Genomic DNA, 15,713 nt, shown 5'->3' with positions numbered 1-15,713 from the left:
TTCCTAAGATAAATTATGTATGGGGATGAATAATTGTTTTGTAGAATAATTTTTATGTAGGGACTATAAACAAACATCTTTCTATTAATGCATTTTTCTATAATAATTTTAGATAATTTTAAATATATTTGTGACATATTCAGATAACTTTAACATATGTTTAAGTAACGATGCAAAGATGAGAAACAAGTGACCAGCTTGGTTAGATGGTAGACTTGATTGGCACCGAACCTTCAACCACTTAGTAAAGCCTCGATTCCAGATCTCAATTTCCACAAACTCTGGCTTCCGGCCTGGGTTAGATAAGCATGGGTATCGATTACGAATAGAGATAGCCCCCAGACCTCTTTCAAGAATAAAATAAAAAAAATATTGACCCAATCAAACCGAGATTTCGATTCGTATCGGTACCGGCAACCGGCCGAGATGCTGAGATATCTGGTGTTACAAAAGGCGCGGCAAGCATGATCTCCCCGCCTCGTAATTTATCGATTCTCGTGCCGCCGCCGCCGCAATGTTAACCCGGTCGAGGTGGTCTAGCAGGACCTGGGGCTGGGCTCGCACCGATATTTGCGGCAAAAGTCCACTCGGCCCCGCTGTGCAGAAGGGGGACTTTTCTTGCAAATTCGTGTTCTCATCGACTCGGTCCCTCTCCCGGCTAGGGTTTCGTCTCGTCTCGAAGGCGAGGAGAAAGAAGAAGAAATAATCAAAGGAGAAGCTCAGGGTTTCCTGGGAGACCAGATCGATGGCGATGCACGCAGGAATGGGGCTCTCCAAAGTCCTGCTTCTTGTCGGAGCAGGTGATTCGCACGCCTCGAATCGCCTTTCTTTCTTGTTTCTTGATCGATACGAGTTCTGGTTCGTGTCATCTGATGGTCTTCTGATCGTTCTATCTAGGGTTTACTGGATCGATCGTGCTGCGGCATGGCCGGTTGTCTGATATCTTGGCTGAGCTTCAGGTCAGACACTCCACCACTATTTCCCTCGATTCGATTTAGATTCTCTGTCTTCGCTCTTCACCACTGTTTCATTCAGATTTTATATGGCTCTCCACATGAGATGGTTTTCTTTCATTGATTTCTTGACAGTCTTTGGCAACGGATTCTTGAAAGATTAATAGCCGATACATTGATTTTTTTTTTTTTTTTTGATAATCATAATTGTCGAGTGATTCTATCAAGCTGATGTAGCTGTTTGACATCTTATGGGAAGACGTGGGGATTAAGATTTAGTTTCGCACAATTGACATGCAGGACATGCTCAAGGGATTTGAAAAGTCTGCAGAAAAGGCGGGCACTGATTCTGAATTAAACGATGCCATTACTACGCAGGTGATTCTTGTATTATGTCCTGATATACTGTCTATCCTGGTGCCACCTAGTTATAGCTGTTTGATGGTTGCAGTGAATAATTTTAACTGCTAGTTAAAATTGCTTCAAGGTTACCCTATACATGATCAAACCGTAGTTTGTACTTCCTGGTGGTATGGGTTCTTGATGTGCATGGGGCTTTGCCAATGCGAATATACATTGATTGTCATTATTATCATAAAATTGGAATTTAGCTTGCTTCTATCCTTAGATATAGACTCATTATTTATTTTATTTCATTGTTTGAATACTTTGGAGCTTGGAATAATGCTCTAGAGAATAGAAATTCTCTACTAATATATATATATATATATTAAAATGGAGGCTCTGTGTGGTAGAGCCTCCATTTGACATGTGGGACTTTGGAAAAACTAGGAGGGAGCCATGTGGAGAAAAAATTAAATCGTTGAACGCATTTCGAGGAGCCACGAAGGCATCCGAGATTTGGGGGGGAGTGGCGGCATCTAGGTTGAGAGCGGTCGGAGAAGGAGGGGAGGAGGAGGATGAGGAGAGGTTGAGATGTTTGACGGCAACGGACTTACCATGTTGTCGGGGAGGAGGCCGTGGCAGATCTCGGTGGAGGCACCGAGGAAGACCTCGATGGAGGGGTCGAAGGGTGTAGTGGCAGAGCGGAGTCCGCGGAAGGAGAAGCGACGAAGGGAGGAAACGGCGGGGGAGTTGAGGGGGAGGGTACGGTCGCAGGCACGAGCGTGGTGGAGGAAGCGGTAGAGGTAGAAGAAGAGGAAGAGGGCGAGGATGACAAGAGGCCTCTGATGCGGGAGGAAAGAGGCTCTTTTCACCAAGGGAGTCGTGCACGTGATATGGTGGGGAGAGCTTTTCTTGATCTTTTCCTTGCTTTATTTCGAGTTCCGAAGCAAGGGTTTTGGAAGGTTTTTGGCGATTCAAAAGAGAGAAGGCTTGATTCTCTGATGGAAAATGAGTGGGTTTGCCTTCAGATCGAAGTAAATTAGGGTCTTGTGCTTGAATGTGTGGTCGGAGGCAGTTCACAAGGTCTCAGAGTGATGCTCTTCCAGTTGGAAGGGATATCGGGTGCACACCAGTTTCTTTGTTTTTTGGGGTTCAAATCCCACTTTATCGCCTGATCTTTGATCTTTTACGAAATCTTTGGAGGCCGGCTTGAAGCAATTCAGAGGCCATTCTTGAAGGATTTGTAAATATCTGAACTCTTATTTCTTTAGAAAATTTTGCTTCTGTTTTTTTTTTTTTTTGGGGGGGGGGGAGGGTAAGAAAAAAGCGGGCGTTTCTGTTAGTAAAAGTGCCCTCCCCTAGCTTTTAACTGATTCAAGGATGCTTCCTTGAACCCTAAAGCCAGCAACCAAATACCTGTAGTGGGCTTCTGTTCTGTCTACTAGAATCCCTCATCAGGCTATCCTTACCCTTATCTCGCAATCATGGCAAGGTTTTCTCGATTATCATAGGACCGATATCGGAAAGAGAAACAAAAGAAGGAAAAGAGAAAGGAAAGAGAGAGACTGGGAGAAGGGAAGTATTGGTCTTGAGTTCCTCCCTTTGCTTTGCTTTGCTTTTGGTCTCGAGAATCATTTTGAAAGCAGTGAGAAGAGAAGGCCATGGAGTGGCGGTGAGGAGTAGTGGAGGTACACGGTAGAGGAGGTGGAGGCGCTGGAGAAGGTCTATGCTGAGTGCCCCAAGCCAAGCCCGATGCGCCGTCAGTAGTTGATCCGTGAGTTCCCGATCCTAGCCAACGTTGAGCCCAAACAGATTAAGGTATGGTTCCACAATCGAAGGTAAGAGCTAGGTGGAATGGCAAGGAGATGGACTTGGTTAATCATATTGTCTCTAAATTTATGAATTTTGTTTGTAGTTTCTTGGAATGACAAGGTTGGAGTGTTTGAGATTCTTAGAAAGCCATTTTCTTTATGTTACCATGCTGATGAATGGTTTTCTTTTGAAAAAAAGTTTAAATCACATTCTTCAGTTTTCTTTGAAAATGAAGCTCTCTCAAATTTTTTTAAGAGAAGCGTGTGATGAAACATGAGAAAAAAAAGGAAAACAAATGCAGTAAGCAAGGGAAAAGTAAGCAAAATTCAGATGATAATGGCACAATTTTTGCACTAACCCTAGACATGGTATCCTTTACAAACTTTAGGATATTGGAAGGCGGCATGATGGCTGTGGGAGGCTGGGCTTGGCGGGGACGGCGGAGTGAGAGGCCATGAAGGCATCCCATGCATCGCATGGGGCTATAATCTAGTTATAATAATACTCTATTAACATTTTGCTTTGGAAATCCATTATCTGAACCATTTAGGTGTATGATTGGAGAGTAATTCCTTGGAAATATTTGTGGATCTCCCGGTTGTCCCATTCCCCATCATACTCATCCATCCAAACCAGCCCAAATTACCATTCACTGCATCAACCATCTTCATGATGGCCACTACCTCAACAATCACAATCAGCACCATAGCCACCACCATCACTATCACTGCTACCAAGACCACCATGAGCACTACCACCATGCCACAACAATCACCACCATCATCACTACCACTGCAATCACCATAATCATGGTGGTGGTTGTGGTGATGGGGATTGGCTGGAGCAGGAAATGAGGCTAGGTTGCCAGAGGGGGTCAATGTCACCCAGAAGACAAGTGGAGGAAGACAAAGATTAGGGTGGGATAGAATGAGGGGTTGGGTGTTGGGTAGTCGTCAGGGTTCATCAACAGTCATTGGCTGATTCAATGAATTGGTTGCCATCACTAGAGGTTGGGTTGGGATTCAAGGGGGAGGGTGGAGGGCGAGAGGACGAGAGAGAGACCAATGTTGTCCTTGTCACCATCATTGGTGGAGGTGATGAGGCTGAGAGCGGAAGGTGACTAAGAAGATGGATTAGGGTTGTGGGTGGGGTTTCATGGAGTAGGAGTTGTGTAGGGTGGGGTGGCAATAAGAGACTCCAAGCATGATAATGATGGAAAATTTTTGCACCCTTAGGAATGGGGAATGAAAATGCTGTGGAATTAACATTGTTCAGAGTATTTTTCTCATTCTGAAGGAGATACCTATACACAAGTTTGGAAATTTTTACAATGGGCCAAAAAATTTCTGGAGTATATGCCAGGTAATTCAAGGTATCCAAACACCTGCTTGCTCATTAATTTGTAGGTCAATCTATTTTTGGTGTTCAATGGTATTGAAGACATTGTGAGTGGTAGGGATTCTGCCATTATCATCTTTGTTGAAGGTATTTGCATTAAATCTTAAAATTTGTCATGTGTGCATATATAGCTATGTGTGCAGACACAAATCTTGATCTTCATAGTGGCAATTTTTGATAAGCTTTCTGTCATCATGGCTTATCTTCTAGATATATCTCATCTTGATTTTTTTTGACTTGATAAGTGCTATTTATGTTATTTAATTTCTACTGAACCAATTGTAAGGTGATAAGGTGTCATTGCTATGATTGGTAGGTCCGTCGGTTGGCCATGGAGGTTCGACAACTTGCCTCTGCACGTCCAGTTACTGTTCTCACTGGTTCAGGCCAAGCAGGTATCTTTTACCATTTAATATGAAATTTGAACTAACATTTAAAGGATGGGATTAATATATACCTATGCAGTTTCCTGCAGATTAATAAAAAGAATGCAGCAATATATAGTTGTTTGTCTAGCTACTTGATGATAAAAATTTGCATTAGTATAAAAGAAAATATCCCAGTTCATCAAATATTCTGCTTGTTGAATGTTGCAAATAGCTTCATCTTTGGTTACATGCTTTGGCATTTCATTTAATGTAGAATTTGAAATTATCTCTTTATTATTGTTAGATATTGTTGATGTAACTTTCTGCTGGCCAACAATTTTGTTGAATTGTTTCTATATCTTTCAAGAAGGTTGTTAGATTATTTTATCTTGAGAAAATTTACTAATTTAAGATGTTCCACTTCTACCAGGAAACGTAACGTCACTTATAGTGCCAGCTGCAACCTTGGGTGCATTAGGTTATGGGTACATGTGGTGGAAAGTATGCCTTATCATCATCCTTTCTCAATTAGTAGTTTTTGGGATATTAGATGTAATAATTATTTGTTCATTATAGATTCATGTTCTTTTGTTTACTGTTTATATTTGTCAAAATATACATATACTTCAAGATAGTCTGTCACGAGATACATCATGTTTTCAAAACTGATTCTTTTTAAACCAACTTTAAGCATTTATGTTGTTGAAACCTCAATAATGTGACAGTTGGGAGGCTTACTTTTGCCGGTTGTTCCTTAGTTTGCAATCATTTGAAGTTAATTCTAGTTTCTTGTTTTGAGTTGGTACCATTAATGCGATTGACTTTTCCCTTTTATCTTGTTTAAATTTATTCAGGGCATTTCCTTTTCTGACCTTATGTATGTTACGAAGCGCAACATGGCTAATGCTGTATCAAACCTGACAAAGCATTTGGAACAAGTCTCTGATGCTCTTGCTGTAAGTATTAGATTTATAGTTGCTGTTTTCTTGTTTAGCAATGCTTAGCTGTCATTTGAGCAATTATGTTTGCATATCTTTTCTTTATACCTTCCGAAGTCTGATTGCTGAAATCAGCTAAATGATTGATGGCGTTACTAATAATCTAGCCATTTCAAACAGTTATAAGTTTAGTACATCATCTTTCCTTAAAGGATAGAATTGTTAGGAAGGAAAATAAATAAGGGAGAGTGGGTGAAGTGATGGGGTGTGGTTGCTGCATGCATGGAGGCCTAGTCTGAGTAGCCTGACAAAGCACAGATACTGTTTCAGTTTATTGCTGCTACACAAGAGGGTTGTTTTGAGTTTCTCCATGGCACACTCTTCTGTTCATGCTTACTACAGTATGAGTTTTAAGATAATTTCATGATCCTTTTAGCAATGAATAAATTGGGGATGTCCACTAAAGTTTTACTGAAGGGGAGTTGGTATAAGAGAATTGATGGCTTTTGGTTCCATGGTACACCTAATCTACTTGCTGTAGCTAATTTCAGTGACTTCATGTTTTTGAAAGTTTTAATAGAATGCCAGGGATTTTATTGATTTAATGAGGGGGCCACTTGCTTATGTGGTACTTTCATAATCTCTAAGGGCAAAATGGACCTTGCTGCTAGCCACTTGTGACTGGTTGAGTGGTCAGCTGTTACCAATGGTCTTATGAGGACTAGAATTGATTACTAAGAGAATGATTTTGGAGCTCTTATGTTGTAGAAAATTTTAAGTGGACTGATTTTTAGTTGAGAGTTAAAATTATTAAACTTGTGTCCTATAAATTTGGGCTGTCTATGGATTGGGATCCATATGGTTCTGAAGTTTGTCCTGAACAGTGGATGTTTTGCAAGTTAAAAGGAGCTCCTTTTTACTTGAATTATCAAAGCTAGCTACTTTTTCTTAATGCCTTACTAGAGAAGATCCTAGATAACCAGTAATGGAGCTTATCATAGGAACAGTTAATTTATCTTTCAAGATAAAATGGAGTTTCAGCAAGCTATTTCTAGTTGTTCTGCTTTTCCAGTTCTTTTCTCTCATTTGTTTACCTTCCCGGTTACACTGTATTATTTGTTCCTGCGTTAACTTAGTTGAGAATGTTGTTAGACTTTTCTAAGTATGGTTTTAAGGCCAACAAAAATATTCAGTACTTTTGTTAACATCCTGTAAGCATGGGCTTCTCATACATCATTTGTATGTATTTACACAATCACATGCATCGCTAAAAGTTTTTGCTTCTTTCCGCAGAAAACTAAGAGGCATCTGACCCAGCGAATCGAGGGCCTGGATGGAAAACTGGATGAGCAAAAAGAGATATCTGGTCAAATAAAACAGGAGGTAGAATTGTTCTTGGTGCCCTTATATTATTGTACGCTAGCTGACATTTGTGTTTGTCTATCAAATTAGCATATGTGATTCTTGAATATGAAGCATAGCCCCAATAAGGTGCCTTCTGATGATTCAATGTTCCAGGGGTTTTTTAGCATTTTGATACTACCTTTTAGTATAAATGTTTGCTTTTGCATCTGAACTCATATGAATTGTTGGCCACTGTTGAAACAGAAGCGCACAAGAAAGTTGCCACTTGTTGCTTTTGGTTTTGTAAATGCATGCTTTTTCATAGCTTCTCAAGCCCTTTATGTCTTACCAAACAGGTTACTGATGCTTGTGGCAGACTCGAGAATATTGGTTTTGAGTTAGACAACCTCCAACGATTGGTTTGGGGTCTGGTAATCATCTCTGTCAAAGTCATGCTGTGCTTAACATTTTTTCACATGTTGTGAAGTTCATTTTATGATTCATGTTGATTATGTTTCCTTTTTGCAGGATGAGAAGATGAATGCGATTGAGGACAAGCAGGTGTGCCTTTGTCTTTGTAATCTTTTTAAATGAGATTATGAGATAATCTGAATGTAGCATGGGAATTTAAGATTTTCTATTTTTTTGAGAATATTAGAAGTTGACAGGAATAAGCTAGGGATATGAATGCAGGAATAATTTTTTGGCTAATTCATCGCAGACATACTCCTTGTGATAATATTTTCACTGAGGGATGAAATGGCCACTGCATCTTGTCACTTCATGTCAGAATTTCCAATGCTTAGCAGTAATTGATGATCAACTTCTAATCTGAAAGCTCAGGGATTTGCACTTGTTGTGTGTTATGTATGACACAATTCAATGAACATGTGGTCACAAGTGTCCATTTCGTGCATGCAGCTGTCTATTAAGCTGATCACCTCAAGGGTTGGTGACATTTACCATGACTGTATCGTGTAGCTTCTTCATACTAATGTCCATTATTCTTAATTTGGTTTATGATACTGGATGAGTTTTAGAGGAATATTAACTGTTAGATATCTCCAGTGCTGATGCTATCTAGAGGTTAAGCGAAAAAGCATCTGTGCTAAAGCTAATTTTCCAAGTCTGAACGAAGATTTAGAGGTTCTAGATTTGCGAATTATTGTTAGTGGTTCTAGAGGCTCTTTGTACCCACAATGTACCTGCAGTCAGGTAGCTGGACCTGTTTTTTTGAACAATCATGACCTACATTCAGCAAGACAGGGGAAAGCTTCTTGAAACAGGCAACTATGCAGATCATTGATAGTTGAAGGATGACAATCACATTAAATGATAAACAAAAATCCATGTCAACGCCTTATTCTCCCAGGAATGGCATAAGAGATATTCCTGGACTAAGTTTTAATCTCTTCTTTACTGAACTTGGAGAGATGGGGTGTTTCTTTGTTTCTGTTTGTGATAATGCACTGCCCAGTCTGATTGTAATGCTTCAGCCTCTCTACTCTGGCAACTTTAATTTTCTTAAAATGCTAAACTGCTCACATTTGATATTGTTCCTGCATGTAACCTATTAACCACATCATAAACCATGATGACCATGGTAGCTGCTTTCATTTCCATTATCTATAATATATTAATTACAGTTGCTCAATTCAACTTTCTTTTGGTTGCTGTTCCTCTAATTCCACTGGCAACATTGTGACTGCAGAATTTTGCTTGTGCTGGTGTTATGTACCTTGTGCGATATGCTGAGGGGAAGGGTGGAAAGATGCCCGAATTTCTGCAGGTAATACTCATTGTTTATATGCTAATATTTCATGATTTTTGTTTTTATTTCAGTTTTTTTCATTCTGCAATCGGATGTTTCTGCTGTAGCATATGTATTAAAATTTTGCAATGGTTTGGTGTTTTTTAGCATAACATTAACAAAATGCTTAATCCTTGTCCTTGTCCCAACTATTTGGGTTATGGATCCTTCTTTGTCAAGCAATCCAATTGAGGAATTTGGTGCTCTTTAACATAGATATTTCTTTTATTTTAACATTCTTTATTATTTGTGCACCAAGGTTTTAAAAACTGCCAGAATGGAATGGTACATGCAGTAATGTAATGTTCCAGCAGAAAACTGACACCTGTACAGAGCATGTCTGTAAGGGATGCAGTCCTGTATCGTGTGTTGGTAACTGGTACTGTACCATGCATTGGTAGTGTACTGATTTTTCAAAAAAAAAACCAGCGCACCCTCTGCTATCAGTTTTTAAACCTTGTTATCCACATTTGTTTATTTATTTATTGATCAAGGCAATGGATGCCAAGGATATATAAAGTACTCATTAAAGACTGAACGTCAAACTTGCTTTGAAGTTGTCAGGTATTTGTTTCTGCATCTCTGTAGTTTGAGCCTTGAGAATTGATTGTGTTCTAGCACAATTCAGGCACATCAGATACTGTATTTGGCACAAAATAATCATGACAAGTAATAATACTTATAAATATCTAGATAATGTTAATATATTCAGTGGTAATCAGTTCTGCACTGTAATTTATCCTTTGCAGTTCTAGATGGTTAGAGATAAAGTTGCAGGTTTTGAAACTTTAACCTCTATAATAATTTAACTTCCTCATTTCTCTGGTAGCCTCTATGTTTATTTGTGGCCTCTTTGTTGATATGCTTATGGCCCCCTATATTTCTGACTGATAATTGCAGACTCTTCTTTAGAATGAAGATCTGAGCCTGTTATTGCTAGCTAGAAGCCTCGATTAGGAAACATTAGGTATCTATTGGAAGTTTTGGTTCCATAAGCTTTTTTCGTCTGCAGTTTGGAAGAACCAAAGCACCAGTCTAATGTTTTTATATACATATCTATGTGAGTATCTACATGTATATGTGTACGTGCACACACACACACACAAACACATACTTACATATTATATAAAATATCTACATGTATATAAAGTATGATTTATATACATATCTATGTGAATATCTACATGTATATGTGTATGTGCACACACACACACACAAATGCATACTTATGTACATCGTACATTCAAACAAAAATAAATTTGCAGCGCAATGTACAGATATTATATATGCAAATATCGACACACATGCACACACACAGATACTGGCTTGGCATCCGTATCGGTACCATGTTGATGCAGGGTTGGTATGGGTCAGGGTGGCATATCAACACTCGGTACCCCCCCCCTTTTTCTTCTACTAAGCATTGGTTCAATTACAGTATGGTACAGCATTGCTCGATATGGAACTGTATGCACTGGTATGGCAAACCTCGTGCAGAGTTTGAGTTCTAAGGATATCTGTTGTTAGATATTTTACAATCAACATATATTTAAGTATTGATTGTTTTGCAAATTTTTAGATGGAAAAAAATGAGGTGAGCACTTTTTATTGTTTATGACACTCTCCATGCTATTTTTAATGCTTGCTTTCTCCTTCACTACCTTTTATCCCATTTTTCTGATGCCTTCATTGATACCTCAGTCTCCTTTTTCTAAAAGGAATGTTATTTTCTTTACAACTGCACATAAGGTAGATTATACCTAGGACCAAGGTATGAAAAAATGCCATGTATCATTGCCTTGCATTGTTGTGCCAAATGGGCACATACCACCTAGTATCAGTTGACCATGAGTAGTTAAGGGGTGCATTGCATATGTACCATGCTGATACATGACCGATACTTTCCTATACTGCATTGCGTCAGACCTTGCCTAAGATGCAAGTAGAATCCAAGAGTGTGCAGGTCTTTGGTCCATCAGTGAGGAGCTTGGTGTTCAATTCAATTTGTTAAAAATATGCCTTTGCCCTTGGACATGGTTAGGGGTTGCGTAAGAGTACGGTTCAACATAATACTTGTCCATGAGGCCATATTGGATGCTTGACCACCTTGAAGATGCACAGCTGTGACACATTCACATGTGCATGCAGGCATGATATTTGATTCCTCCATGGGTACCGGTCCTTTTATTGTTGCAGTTGCTATTCCAGTGCACCTGTCAAAGTTGTGGTTTATGCCCTGCCTATATGTCATCTTTTACTCTTTGAATTCTGATGTTTCTTTGCCAATTATCAAAAGTTCTTCGAGCTGAATTGCATCAAGAGAATTTACAAGGGGGATAGCCTAGCTTTCTTTAATTGTACCTTTTCTGTGATGATGATGAGCATGCAGAATTAACCGCAAAGATATTGAGTGATGAGTTTCTGATAGTTGAAAGAACCGCCAGTTTGAGAATTATGAATCTATAGTGAGGCTGTTACATCAACCTTTGATTGCCTTTATGATGGGAAAGATGTAGTCTGTTGCATTTTCTCACATGCAGGGCACATTTAAATATATGCATACACATTTATATTTATAAAAGAGGAAGATGCCACCAGATTGGAATTTGATGTGGATAACACAACCATGCACGTAGGTCCAAAATGATACCTCTAATGTATATGGAAAAATAACTTTTTTGTTTGGTATATATTACTTTTACCATTACTGGAACTATCAGACTTATTCTCTTTTACTTATCATAGGCTTGGTGATTCCACCGATCACGCTTGTTCTATTTATTTTGTAATTACAACTTTCTGGATCTTTTCTTATGGCTTCCATCAATGTGGTAGATCTTAATCTCTTTTCCTAATCCCAAGATCTTCATTTGACATGTATCATCTCAACTAGTTCTCAATTGCTTTATCTTAATTGGTGGAAGGACCCATTTCTTACCTTATTCTTTATAGTTTGGTCCCTGAATTCTCATCTTGAGCAAAGTCATATTGTATGCTTAGTATTTCTCTATGATCTTTCCCAAAGGCATGGGCTGATCGCATGACACCTGAAAGATCTTTTCCACTTTATTGTGGATGGCTTAGTCTAGCCCTTCATACTTCTGAATGTCAAACTGAAGATCATTAAAGTGATCAGACCATTTATCTCTGCCATTTTACGAGAACCACACTTTCATTTTTATTGCTACCTACTTCCAATCAAATTCAAGCCTATACTCGTTTCATGTGATCATACGTTAAAAACATACAACGCTGTGCCTTTTCTTGAATATCAACATTAAGTTTATATGTGATCAGTGCTAAAGTCAAATGATCTATTGAATTTCTTAATTGGTTATTGTGTCAATCTGCCATTTCCTTCGGTCTATTCTAGGAAGTTCCCTGATATTTCAACATGGTAAAAGCTTAATAGTGTTTGACCATATTTTTCCAACCAGTACTTCAATTTTGGAGTTGTCGATGAAATTCACCCAGCAGTCCTTCATTTTGGTAGCGAAGCAAATTTTTTGGTCATCCATTTGTGTACATGATTCTTTGTCCTTCTTTAGTGTATTATATCCTTAGATGTACAAATCAAATGAAGTCCAGTACATGCTTTGTAATATCACTGGAGCAAAGATTTAGTAATTCCTAAGGATTTTTCCCATTTCTTACTGGAGGATTTGTAGAAGTATTTGGTCAAAGTGATTCCAATGGCACATTGGCTTGCCTTTCTGTGGTAGATGAGATCAGCTCATGGTTGTTTTCATGTCTTTCAGTTGATGCAAAACATAATAGTTTACCATGACAATGTTAATTTGTGTAATGGATGCATGATTAAATGAGCAAGATTGTCTGTTTTGACCAGAGAATCCCTCCTATCGATTGTCTTGCCAGATCTGTGGTCGTCTCAATTCCTACTTTTCTTTAAGTTATTCGAGGACAGCATTTATAGCTCTATGGAATTGTGGCTGCAGAACTGTTTATATTACTAGCTTATTACCTATGTGTAATACAAGAAAAAAGTGCTAGATAAGCTCTGCCAGTGCAGCTCATTTATTGGAGTCAGTTACTTGTTCCTGATGCTCCATTTCTTTTTGTTGTTGATCAATAATTATAATCTCGATCCATGTTATCTCTTTGTTGAAGTGAAAGAAATACATGTACTTTATCAGAATAGCAGCTTAATAGGCTAATCGTGGAATTCCTATTTCGTTCTCATATATTCTCTTTACATCAGAGACTATGGCAAATTGGATTTCATTTAAGTCTTCTGGTTTGCTTGCCTTTTTTTGGTTGCAGGTTTATGGCATTGCTTTTGGTTTTTAGCTAAATTTGCTGGTTGGCCTGGCTAACACTTTCTCCATCATATACTGCAGGATGGCCTTAAGGGTGCAAACAGGCGTGGTTTCAATGCAGGAAGTTTGAAGGTTCTCTTTTTCTTAGCTGCTTATAGCCAATTGTATTTGCCAGGACTAAATCAATTTTGATCTGCTGGACGACACACTTTTCCCTGGTTTATATGTATCCAACTTGATAGCATCTATCAACTTTGATAAGTTCCAGTGCCACCGAATGCATTTTTATATCATTATCAATTAGGTGGATCTTTTGACTACCATGATATTTAACATTATACACCAAATAAGAGGATCTTGTTGACAGGCATCACATGCTTTAGTTTGTTGTTATTTTAGTGTTCCATAACTACTGAAAATAATATGAAACTTGGTTTCTCTTGTGAGATTTTCATTTTTTTTTTTCTTTGCTTTCTTTTCAGGGCCTGCAGCATATAACAGCAGTGATAGAATCTGGAAATTTTGACAAGAGCAAGACTGAAGCAATCTTGCAGAATGAGATTGATCCTTTGGACAACAAGAAGGGCTTGTCCAGGTTAGGACCAACTTTTTTGTCATAATATTCTAAGTTTTTATGCTTATTTTTCATCTAGGAAACTTCCCGATGGACTGATGATTCCGGGGATGACTCCTTATGATGTCCAAGTACTTTATAAAACAATCATAATTTTCTTCAACTTGATGTTTGTTTGGTTTTTATGGGATGCCTGTATATATTGCCTCCCAATTTATTGTCTCATACCTGTCTTTGGAATGTAATCTTTTGCAGGACCACTTCCATCAAGTGCTGATGTAAATGTTGTTCATAAAGAAACAAGACAGCTGGACTTCAATGTATCATTCATATGGATTTTAGAAATGACTTTTTTGTGAACTTCCCGTCATTTATATCCATAGCTTGTGGACAAACAGTGAGCCTGCAATTACAAGTTTGTGATGCGGATCTTAGATCTATGTGATATCAGCTAATTGAACTTTGTAGAAGTTAGCACTTTCGTGGGTTACAAAACCCTCTTTGTAAGCTTGAGAATCTTGGGTTGTGAGCTTTACAATAAAGTGTTCTGGTAGCAGAAGCCAAGTTTATTTGCTTATTGGAGGTTGATTGAAATTTTGAGTATTTTGCTATCTGCATTAAAGAGAAGACAAGATTAGTTCATTTAACTGTCGCCTTTTGAAGGGTCTAGATCTTCTATTGATGCCTCAGTCTTCTCCCTCTGGAAGAGGTTATCATTGGCGACTGTTGGTGCTGTGTGACAACGAGGGCAACCAGCAACCAGGCTAGATCAATGCCATCCCTCGTTAAGATTGTGTTTAATTAGAGAGGCTGAAGTATTGCCAACCAAGTTCACAAAATGGCTGATGGCGGACCCTATGTTAACCCGTTTATGTTGCTATAGATACGGGCCTGTTGTGTTTCGAGGGAGCACTTGCCAGCCTTCCATGATCAATAGTCCCTTTAATTAGGGGTTATTTCTTGGTTTCATTAAACAACTTTCTGAAGGAGGCCTGTTGAAAGAAATATAGGACAGCTAGCAGTTGTACCAGAACAAATGGAGTTTGCCGTTGGATTTTTTCAAAACCAAAAGGCGGCAAGTGGAGGATGACCCTCGAGGGATTAGGGACAGAGATGCAAAGAACCAAGAAAACGTGAAAGAAAGGATCTGGCGTAGTCTTTTGTGTTGTCAGTTCATGTGATACAATGCAAGCAAAAGCTCTTGGTCATTCAAGAATGGGAGCATCATGCCCCCATCCAGGGTACAGATGGGAATCAATTGCGTAATAAATTCTGTCACCATTCTAGTGGTTTTTAGGTGAACAGGAATTGCATTATTTTGTGAAGCATTGAAATTAAACTTGTGGCATGGGTATTTATTCAAGTTGCAACATGTTGCAATCAGTAACATGCTATGGATATTGTCTACGTTAGCATGGATTGAAACCTAACGTATTGAAATCTAATGTATCTAAGAATTGTTTGGCTTGCATGCATAACTCAAATGGAGCGGGGCAAAGGGATGTTGTTTCCTAATCCGCTCTCTGCATGTACCATGTGCAGCATCCTGCAACATAGTTTGCTGTTCTAATGGTATGCATGAACTTATTTACGAGCATCTATGTAAACAATCAAACCTCTTGCACATATATCTAACCCCTCATACACAAGTGAAGACAGGTTACTTGGTCAACAATCAAAAACCTATCCAAAAACAATTCTTTAGGTAGTGTTTGGTGAGCCAAATGAGATGACCGGTGATCCAAATTCTATAGTAATTTGATCATTGGTGGTCAAAGATCATGACATTTGGTCGGCTATAGTAAATACCAAAACTATAGTCCACGAATAACTTGTTTGGTATTCTATAAAAATTTAAGATCACTGATTATACAATACTAAAACTATTCACAAT

At 38.6% G+C, this 15,713-nt stretch overlaps 1 protein-coding gene across 1 annotated transcript; it reads left to right on the top strand.

Annotated features, from left to right (window-relative positions):
- The first annotated feature begins 535 nt into the window (after positions 1-535).
- LOC105040328 (uncharacterized) lies at positions 536-14,396 on the top strand. The gene is made up of 13 exons (XM_010916818.4): positions 536-800; positions 898-959; positions 1,254-1,331; positions 4,825-4,903; positions 5,307-5,377; positions 5,731-5,832; positions 7,108-7,197; positions 7,515-7,589; positions 7,687-7,719; positions 8,870-8,947; positions 13,327-13,377; positions 13,728-13,840; positions 14,075-14,396. The coding sequence occupies exons 1-13, from the start codon at positions 746-748 to the stop codon at positions 14,094-14,096; spliced, it is 909 nt and encodes a 302-aa protein (XP_010915120.1). The 5' UTR covers positions 536-745; the 3' UTR covers positions 14,097-14,396.
- The last annotated feature ends 1,317 nt before the right edge of the window (positions 14,397-15,713 follow it).

The sequence above is a fragment of the Elaeis guineensis genome, chromosome 3 (genome assembly GCF_000442705.2).
Source record: "Elaeis guineensis isolate ETL-2024a chromosome 3, EG11, whole genome shotgun sequence".
Lineage (NCBI taxonomy): Eukaryota > Viridiplantae > Streptophyta > Magnoliopsida > Arecales > Arecaceae > Elaeis > Elaeis guineensis.
Note: the sequence above shows the minus strand (reverse complement) of the source record. Positions and strands in the feature narration are given on the sequence as shown.